The sequence below is a fragment of the Anomaloglossus baeobatrachus genome, chromosome 6 (genome assembly GCF_048569485.1).
Source record: "Anomaloglossus baeobatrachus isolate aAnoBae1 chromosome 6, aAnoBae1.hap1, whole genome shotgun sequence".
NCBI lineage: Eukaryota > Metazoa > Chordata > Amphibia > Anura > Aromobatidae > Anomaloglossus > Anomaloglossus baeobatrachus.
Window position 1 is genome coordinate 229579632 of NC_134358.1, and position 10858 is coordinate 229590489.

General features: G+C 47.7%; 1 protein-coding gene across 1 annotated transcript in view; it reads right to left on the minus strand.

Moving 5' to 3' along the window:
- GMPR (guanosine monophosphate reductase) overlaps window positions 1-9798 on the minus strand; it is a 140491-nt gene extending 130693 nt beyond the window's left edge. The window contains exon 1 of the mRNA XM_075314728.1: window positions 9358-9798. Coding sequence (XP_075170843.1) covers window positions 9358-9444 — 87 coding nt within the window. The 5' untranslated portion in view covers window positions 9445-9798. The remainder of the gene's footprint in view (window positions 1-9357) is intronic.
- Window positions 9799-10858: the final 1060 nt, after the last annotated feature.

The window sequence follows — 10858 nt, forward strand, 5'->3', positions numbered from 1 at the left end:
CACTATGGCAGCTTCACATGCACTCACCTGACCTGCGACGTCGCTCTGGCCGGCGACCCGCCTCCTTATTAAGGGGGCGGGTCGTGCGGCGTCACTGCGACGTCACACAGCAGGCGGCCAATAGGAGCGGAGGGGTGGAGATGAGCGGAATGTAAACAGCCCGCCCACCTCCTTCCTTCCGCATTGCCGAAGGGAGCCGCGGTGACGCAGGTAGGAGATGTGTGCTGCCGCAGGAACGAGGAACAACATCGGACCGTCGCGTCCACGTAATTATGGAATTCGCCGACGCTACACCGATGATACGACTACGACGCTTTTGCGATTGTTAATCGTATCATCTAGGATTTACACACTACGATATCGCCTGCGATGCCGGATGTGCGTCACTTTCAATTTGACTCCACCGACATCGCAAATGCGATGTCGTAGTGTGCAAAGCCCGCCTAAGTGAGCAATATAAGTGCTGTTTGCATATATCATGTTAGCAGAGCGTGTTGTAGGTTTCTAATGTGTTAACACTGTGTGTACTATATTCGTCTAAGAAATGAGTAGTATGTTCTGAAAAAACAAAACAAGTTTGAAAAACACTAAAGAAGAAGAAACGTTATCTGTGCAAGTTTCTCCTAAGAAGAAGATATATGCCAAACAAATGTCCCCCTCAGCAGAAGACAACTTCTGTCGATTTGTATTTTTATTCCTAAAAGTCCTGTTACTTGAATCATAATTGTTGATGAGGGAGCACTAGCATATTCAGGTGCTCAGTACTTGTAATGAAGAGTTAATGCAAGGATGGGTGCAACTCGTATACATGAGTATAATAGAAGTCAATGGGGATCCTTGTTCCTGAGGATTTTCTAGAAAAATGCTCTAGTTTCCCATTGGCTTCCATTAGGCTATGTGCGCACGTTGCGTAATTACATGCAGTTACGCTGTGCTTTGTAGCGCAGCGTAACTGCATGCGTCCTGCTTCCCCTGCATAATCTATGAAGATTATGCAGGAGATGTGCGCACGTGGCGTCTTAGAGCGCAGCGCTTCGGCTGCTGCCCAAAGCGCGCGTTCTAAGAAGTGACATGTCTATGGCAGGAGCTGCATGCAGAGCGCACGTTCTCTGCCGGCACCATGCGCTTCAGAACGGAGCTTTTCAGCTGCGCTCTGAAGCGCACCTTTTAGGTGCAGTGCAGAGCGCACACGTGCGCACATAGCCTTATAGTCGGGCACATGCCCACCCGAGTATCAGCTCCTCGTTACTAGTGATGAGCAAATATATTTGGCACTATTCACACGAATAATAAAAGTATTTGGGATATTTGTTACTCATTGAGTATTTTGGTATTCACCTCGTGAGTTTCAAGTCCCCTCCACATATGTTTGGCATCTGATATTATAAACATCCGGGAATTGCCTGCCAATCAAAGTAATGCCCATGGGCGTACCCACGCTGTGGCAGGGGGGGGGAAGCTGCCCCCCCCTAGAAGCAGGGGAGGGCCGCCATCAGGGCATTACTACTGTGCCTGGTGTACCGGCCCGGTGAAGAGAGGGGGCCCGGTCAGGCCCGGGGTAATTACTTGGGTTTGTTAAGCCCCAGGCAGGATGGGCCCCTTCTCTTCACTGGGCCCCAGTCACAGGCGCAGCAGAGGGGCCCGGCCGTGTCGTTTCTTCCACTGCACATGTCGCGGGCAAGGGGTGCGCTGCTCCATCGCGCGCTTGCGGCTCGGGTCCGGCTGCTGCCGCTCGGTGGCTCGAGCGGTGGGCCAGCTCCTCGCCCGTGAGTGAAAGGGGTGGCTTGTTGGAGTTTGGGATGTCGGTTTGTGACGCCAGCCACAGTGTGTGGTGAGGTTGGGGGGACCACCACTGCTCTGTACGGGGATCCCGGGAGCGATGACAGGGAGCAGCTGGGATGTTTTCTCTCCCCTCTGTGGGTAGGGGGATTTTGGTAGTCCTGGGGCCCGGAGTTGTTGGCTGTAAGGTGGATGGCGGGGCTTGGCCGGGTGCAGGGTCGCAGGGGCAGCGCAGTGCCAGACGGCACGGTGGTACTTACTCAGCCAGTAACGGACACAGAGTCTCTGGTAAAACAAACGGCTGGATGGACGAGTCCCACAGACGGCTGCGGCGGTCACTCCCGGTAGGTTGGCGGTAACTGTCTCTCCCTGCATCGGTGTTATGTTCTCGGCCCCGATGGCTTCCCACCGGTAACCCGCTCCCCAGCGGTATATTTGCCGGAGGAGCCCCTTTTGCCCGCAAGCGCTTGCCCTTGGAACTCTAGCTGTGGCGGTAGCTGTATTTCCCTTCATGGTTGAGCGGTTGCCTTTAGTCGGGTCTTTACTGCTGGGAAACCCCGGAGGTTCCTGTCGCTGACGGATTTGACCGGTTTAACGGCGACTCCAAGCCTGGTCGGGGTCCGTAGGAACTGCCGAATGGTGCTGGCCTCTCTTCGCTCCCCGGTCCAGTACCGGCGGGCCACCGCCCGTCCCCGGTCCTTACGGTTGTGCGTCAATCGGCCTCACCTGCAGACGGTCACCACCGTCTGCCAACCTTGCTCGTAGCTGCCCAGTCCACCCGGACACGGTCAGTCTGCTCCACTACCACTTCCTCAACTCTCCAAACCAAACTCTCAACTCAACTGCCTTCCTTTTCTCGCCTCCAGGACTGTGAACTCCTCGGTGGGAGGAGCCAACCGCCTGGCTCCACCCCACCTGGTGTGGACATCAGCCCCTGGAGGGAGGCAACAAGGATTTGTGTCTGACTTTGGTGTTCCTAACGGGGTGTGGGGTGTGTTGTTGCAGTACCTGTGACGTCCTGGCTTTTCCAGGGCGCCACACACACATGGCTAAATTGCAGGCGAAGCCCTTTTAGGAAATCACATGCAAATTAGCCATGTGGCCGGAAGCGAGTAGCGCAGGGAGGCGGCGCGTCATCACACAGCACTGTGATGAGGTCATCACTCTGCGCCTCATCACAGTGCTGCGTACAACGTGGAGGTGGTGAGGACCTGGCATCCAGCGGGGACAGGTAAGCGCTGTAAGCTGAAGACGATCATCGGGGTGGTGAGGTGATGATCCCAGCCCGAGGGGGGCCCGCTAAGCTCTGCCTGGGGTCGCCCGCAGACCCGCCGACTGCCAGATCGCAGACCTGCCGACCACAAGCCCTGCCGACTGCAGACCCGCCGACCACAGACCCGCCGGCCGCAAGCCCGCTGACCACAGGCCCCCCGACTGCAGGCCTGCTGACCCCTGCCTCGCTTCAGCTAGATCAGGGGTGGGAAACCTCCGGCCCGTGGTCTCATGCCTCCCTGCTGTGGTCCTCCTGCCCCTCTCCTGTGGACCTCCTGCCCCTCTCCTGTGGGCCTCCTGCCCCTCTCCTGTGGGCATCCTGCCCCTCTGCTGTGGGCATCCTGCCCCTCTGCTGTGGACCTCCTGCCCCTCTCCTGTGGGCCTCCTGCCCCTCTCCTGTGGGCCTCCTGCCGCTCTGCTGTGGGCATCCTGCCGCTCTGCTGTGGGCATCCTGCCCCTCTGCTGTGGGCATCCTGCTCCTCTGCTGTGGACCTCCTGCCCCTCTTTTTTTCCTTGAAAATTTCTATATATAATTCTATATGTATAGTGAAGTGAGACTGATGGGCTGTGCAGCAGTATAGTGGGGTGAGGGGGATGGGTGAGGCAGGGTACAGTAGATGAGGGCAGAGCTGGTCGTGCACTGGTATAGTGGGGTGATGGGTGAGGGTACAGTAGATAATGTGCATGCCTCCTAGCATTCCTCAGTAATGAGTATGCCCCCCAGCCCCCAGTAATGTGCATGCCTCCCAACATTTCCCAGTAATGTGTATGCCCCCCATTGTCCCTCAGTAATGTTTATATCCCACAGGCCCCCAGTGTCTCCCAATAATGTATATGGCCTCCCTCAGTGTCCTCCAGTTATTTTAATATTCCACAGTCCCCCAGTGTCTCCCAATAATGTGTATGGCCTCCCTCAGTGTCCTCCAGTAATGTGTACTTGACCGACCATGGCTTGCCCCCCCTCCTAGTTTTGATCCCGGGTACGCCCATGGTAATGCCGTAGCCATAGTTGCCACTGGCATTACTGTGATTGGCAGTTACAGTGAAAAAATTATTTGTAATAACCAGCGCAGATGAGGTAGACAGCTGTGGGATGCAGCCCCCAGCCGTGTGCTTTATCTTGGCTGGTTATCAATAATAGAAGCTCCCCCACAACATTGTTTTAAAAAAAAAAAATATTTAAATAATTAAAAAAACCTACATGGGTCCTGGCCCAGATTTTATAACCAGCCCAGATAAAGCAGACAGCTGAGGACTGGTATTTTTAAGCTGGGAAAGTCCTGTGTTATTGGGCCTCCCCAGCCTAAAAATATCAGCCTGCAGCCCCGTAGCCGCCCCCACAATTGGCACAACCATTAGATGCAACAATTGAGGCACTTTACCCGACTCATTCCAATTGCCCTGGTGTGGTGGCAATTACAGTAATATATAGTGTTGATGTCAGTTGTGATTTGTCAAAAATCACAGCTGCTGTCAAGCTGTGATTTGTCAAGCTCCTGTCAAGCCTTGGGTTGGTAATGGAGAGGTGCCTATGAGATCCCCCCATTACCAACGTTGTAAGTAAAATGAAAAAAACAAAACAAACAAAAAAAAACACACCCTTTCACTAATTAACCCCAAAAACACTCCTGCAGGTCTGACGTAATCCACACGACGTCCCATGACGATCCAGGCTCTGCTAAACCCAGAAGCTGCAGTGATGGAAAATACGACTGATCACTGCAGGTCCTGGTACACACTGTGGGCACAGCAGCAACCGGCTGTGAACTCCGGTGACCTGACTGACATCACCGATTCTCACAGCCGGGTCCAAGATTTCCATGATACTAAGTGTGACCACCGATGAACCCGCTGCTAAATTGCTGGGCTGCCGGATTGCGAGACATGGCAGCACAGCAGTCCGGGAATCCAGCAGTCAGGTCACCAGAGTTTACACTTGGTGGTTCCCCCGCTCGCTGCCCTCAGTGAACTCAGTTGAACCAGCTGCCGCATTGCCAGACTGCTGTGTCGCTGTGTCCCGCAATCTGGGTGTCTGGCAGCTGGTTCAACTGAGAAGAGGGGGGAGGCCCCAAGTGTGAACTCCAGTGACCTAACTGTCAGTTTGCGGGACACAGCGACCCAGCAGTCTGAAAGTCCGGTAGCTGTGAGACCTGGAAACCTTAGAGGAGCCTTTGAGGGAGCCTTCAAGGTTCCTGGAGTTCCCAGCTGCTGGTACATCATGAAGCTGTGAACTCTAGTAAGAATTCATAGCCTCCAAATGTCCCAGCAGCTGGAAACTCCATTAAGCTTAAAGGCTCCCTTAACCCCTTCATGATCTTGGACGTATATATCTGTCCAAAACCGGGTCTCCCCAGTTGCTGCAGGCTCCAGTGGTGAACCTGCAATAAAATCCCTGCACATGTCTGCTGATCTGGTCAGCAGACATGTGCAGCTAACAGTTGCAGGTTGATCATAGATCCACCCACACCTGCTACCCACTGAGATAGCGCTGTCAAAATCTGACAGGGCAATTTAAATGGCCGCAGTGGGGATTACGCCATTTCCTGCTGCCATCAGTAGTCCTATGACAGGGTGCCAAGGTGATGACATGATGGCGCAAGGTCAGCTGATGACCCCTGATGCTACCATGACTCACATCTTGTGAGAGCCGACAGAGTGTCGGCTGCATTCAGAAATGCTCAATATATCAAATCAAAAAATCAATTAATTTGATCGTTACATAGCATAGCGAGAAAAAAATTCCAAATGCCAAATGCTACGGGTCTCGGGAAATGGCGATAAAAGTGCTATTCTTTCTTTGGAGAAACTTCTGATTTTTTTTCACCCATTAGATAAAAGTAAATTTATACATGTTTGGTATCTATGAACTCGTACCAATGCGAGACATCATACTGACATGTCAGTTTTACCATATAGTGAACGTGGTAAATAAAAAAAAAACAAAAACCCACAATTGTGCAATTGCACTTTTTTTTAAATTTATCTGCACTTGGAATTTTCTTCCCGTTTTTCAGCACACTATATGGTAAAACTAATGATTTAATTCAAAAGTACAACTCGGCCCGCTAAAAACAAACACTCATATGGCTATATTGAAGGAAAACAAATAAAGTTATGACTCTTGGAAGAAGGGGAGGAAAAAACTAAAAATTTCAGGGGATGAAATGGTTAAAGTTTTTGGGTTGACAGCTGTCACGAGACGCAGTGGCTATGAGCTCTGGTAGTTTAAAAAGGTTATAAGAGCTCACAGCGCTTGGCCCTCCCGGCAGCTGTGAAGCCCGAAAACCTTAAAGGAGCCTTTAAGGGAGCCTTTTAAGTTCCTGGAGTTCCCAGCTGTTGGGACACCTGGAGGCTGTGAACTCTTACTAGAATTCATAGGCCTCCAGGTGACCCAAAAGCTGGCAACTCCAGTAAACTTAAAATCTACCTTAAAAGCTCCTTTAACGTTTCCGAGCCTCACAGCTACCGGACTGTCGGACTACGTTGCTGCCTTGTCACGCAGTCCAGCACTGAGATCACCTTAAGTCACTTTTAGTGGTTCTCACGGTACCCTCTGTGTGATCCACCAGCTGTGACCTGAGGTGAACTCATTGCTGTACTATCTGACTGCACTGCTGCCGTGACACGTAGTCAGACATTCCAGAACTGAGGTCATCTGAGGTCACTTTTGGCAGCAGCCACACTGCTCTTAGTGTGTCCGGAAGGCCGCAATGAGTGGTCACATGTTCTATTATCACCACTTGCCATGGCCTCCGGATGTAGAACAGCCGAGGATGTCGTGGGACACCGTTTGGATTAGGTCAGACTTGCAGGGGTGTTTTAGGGGTTAATAAATTGTTGAAACAGGGTGTGTTTTTTGTCATTTAAAATAAAAGATTTTTGTGTTTGTGTTTTTTTTCTTTTTCCTTACAGGGTTTGTAATTGGGTGATCTCTCCTCTCCATTACCAACCCAGAGCTTTATGGCAGCTGTGATTTTTGACAAATCACAGCTAACAACAACCCCATATATTACCCCGATTGCCACCGCACCAGGAAAATCTGGGTGAGCCAGGTAAAGCACCACATCTAATGGATTCACGAATTGTGGGGTTACTGCAGGCTGCTCTTTTTAGACTGGGGAGGGCCCAATAACCGTTGACCTTCCCAGGCTCAGAATACCAGTCCCCAGTTGTCTGCTTTATCTGCACTGGTTATCAAAAATGGGCAGGAGCCCAAGTCATTTTTTTATTATTTATTTCCATAATTAAAAAAAAACATCATGGGGAGCCTCTATTTTTATAACCAGCCAAAATAAAGCACACATCTGGGGGCTGCAGCCAACAGCTGTCTAGTTTATCTGAACTGGTTATCACAAATAGGGGGGGACAGCAGGTCAAAGTGGCATAATACTCTGACAACATTGTTACCAGAAGCGACCTGTGTTTCAGAGATGCAGCCAGGCACCTTTCCCATAATGTTCACATTCAATTTCATCACATTCCATCCATTTCAGCATTTTTAGAGCCCTGCCAAACATCCTAGAATTATTTGAGTTTCCCATTGACTTGCATTAGATTCATTATTCGTGACAAAATACGAAAATTACAAAATATTCAAAACTAAAATCACTTGTCGTTATGCGCACCGAGCATCCAAGCATGGTAGTAGTGTTCACTCATCATTAATCAGGATATCCTAGATAAATCAACTTTGTTTCTAAAAAAAAAAAAGCTCTAATCTTTTCAAAGATGATTTTTTTGAAAGATGATTGAGCTGATGATTGACACTTTGAGCTGATAGCAATTAATTACCTTGTACCGAAAACTAATCACTAATTTATCCCTGATAATTACATAGTATACTCTTAGCGACAAATAGGAAAAAAACATAGCTCACACAAAGGAAACTTAATTTAAAGGAAAATACAAGTGCATCCCTGCTCAGAGAACAGCATAAGAGCCTACATATTGGTGTCAAAACGACAACGTGCAGTTCTAGGCAGGAGAGCCGAACGACCATCCCTCTATGAGACCTGCAATAGGCAGAGGCAGCTGCAATGCAGTGATGGTTTATAGCGGCAGTCCTGGGTATGAGCACCAGAATAAAATTGCTATATGTCTGTAGCTCTAAGAAAATGAAGAATACTTGGAAAAATGTGTTACCTTGAATAACCTAAGGTTTATGTGAGTAAAGGAACTAGGATTTGACATAGCAATTTCCCAGAAAGCCACCAAGCTAGAGGGAGACACCCCCAGACTAGTGAATGGAGCACATGCCTGATAAAATCTGCTGCAGGAAGAATGCCTTGAAGGAGACTGCCTATTCTAAGAAAAACACACTGAATTTATATACTGTAAAGTTCATTACTATGGAGGAAGCATTTTACTACCTAAAAATGCCAATATACAATGTATTTCAATGTAATTTGATATATCATAATGGGTGTTTATATGGGACAGTCTATATAAAGTGATGATATAGTTAAAGGGATGCTTTATATACATCACCTAAAGATTGCAAAATATAGGAAACAGTCATGTGAGTTATGCATGATAGATAACAGGACAGTGCCATCCCAGCACTAAAATTAAGAGGTTATGGGAGATACACCGATGAGTTTCCCACCATAGGTTACACTAGCTGGTGGCTAATCACATACTTAAAAGAAATGTATGATTGATTTGAAATGTTGATTTCCAAGAAACAAGCTTTAGGTTTTGACAAAAAATTGTGGTAGTCACAAAGAAATGTTATACCGTATTATACCACTGCACTATATACTAAGCCGATGTGTTTGGCAGACAAGTGCCTGCCAGGCTCCTAACACACGCTGCCGACTGTCATTGTCATTTGTGTTTATACTTCTGCAGGATCAGCTTTCAGAATGCCTTGCCTGACTAATCTACTTCCAACCAGAACTATGACTTGTTCTTTCCTCTGCCAAGGTGAAATACTGAAGGTGAAAGCCAGGCTGCAGCCCAACAAGACTCAGATCCTGAGCTCCTCACCCCCTGCTGTGAGGTCTAGATTCCTCATTAGCAAAGAAAAAAGTGGAAATTTCCATTTCCACCGAAAGAAATCTTCTAAGACAAGTTCAGTTTATGCCTAAAAGTGCTGTAATTTATCCTAATTGGTTCAACTGTGAATATGACAAACAGTGGTATTAACGTAAATCCCCTTTGGACCTCAAACATCTTAAAACATCTTATTATCCTGTTGTACAGTATATTACAATTCTAAAAAGTGCTAATATAATAAGTAATGGCACTAATAGTAACACTTAGAAATATCATCAGTAGTATTTTGTTTAGGGAGGAAGGACTCACCTCTGATCTGCTTTTGAGGCTGCTCCTCTTTGGCCTGACAAGGACATCTTTAAAGTCCAGCTTGAGGTCTGCGTCCACTCTGGGCATCCTTATAACCGACTACGATCCCTCAATCCTGTAATGCAGGGGTGAGCAGATATTCCTCCTCTTTGCTCCAGGGAGTGTATACCACCAGATCAGATACAAACCTGAAACAAGCAAAGCCTGTATGATCTTCTGCAAGAGTATTTATAGTGTGGAAGAGGCCAAGAGTGAAGGCACAAGCCCCATATCTTTATTAGGCAAGTGCTGTTTTTAGAAAGAGATCAGCAACAGAACTGGAGTGTTCCCTCTGGCTCCTGTTCTGCAGGCTGACAGAGCGAGAATGTGTGTGTAATAAGAGTCTACGGCTCTCCATAGCAGTGCTGCGTAACCACACCGAAGCTCTGCATAGGGACAACAATCAATGAGGCTTTTTTTTCTGCTAACAGATCTGGAGGAACAGCCAACAGCCTGCTGGGATTATTTCATGACTAACCACAACGGATGAATATATGAATGAGACCCAAATCACGCTCTATTGTATATAAAATAATTACTGCTGCACTTGTTACAGTGAAAATATCATGACAAGAGACAGTAGTTTCATTATATCATACAGTTAAGGCCTCAGCGATCTGTAAAGTAGCAATATAACAGATGAAGAACCCCATACACATTAGATGACCATCACCTGAAAGATGCTTCGGCCAGTCGTATGGTCAATAGCTATCTCCGCTGTCTTTCCTATACACAGGATACACAATGGAGCTCATTTGGCAGAGAGCACCCTCATATCTCTATAAAAGGGCCGCCTACATGCATTCTACTGGCGACTTATTTTGTCAGCTCCACAGCCGAGCACTGGGAACAGCAGGAGAGACTCACCTGTGGACTGGAGGAAGGTGAATACAGAGCAGGTTTTTTTTTTCATAGCAAACTGCAGTCAAGGGAGAAATTTAATGGAAAAAGAACAAACCCTTTAACTTGTCTAATTGCATGATACTTCTTTAACATAGCCATGCATCATGTTATCTAACAAGTTATGAATTGCACCATGTGTAAAAGATCAAAAACAATAACAGTACAGCAACACAGCACCACAACTACTATCAGTACAGAAACAGAGCATCCCAACCAAAATCAGTACATGAATACATCACCAGAACTACCATCAGTTCAAGAATATAGCACCAAAACCACGATACAGAACTAGAACCATAATCAGTAAGGAATATATCACTAGAACCACATGAGCACATTACCAAAACCATCATCAGTGCATGATTATATTACCAAAAACATCATCAGTAAAGTTGTACAGCACCATAAACAACATCAGTATGTGAATATGGCACCAGAATTACCATGAGTCCCTGAATCGATCACAAGAACCACCATCAGTAGTACATGAATACATCACTAAGCCTAGCATATGCACAATGCTTCAATGTGAGCACAAAATTCATAGAAGTAGTTGAGC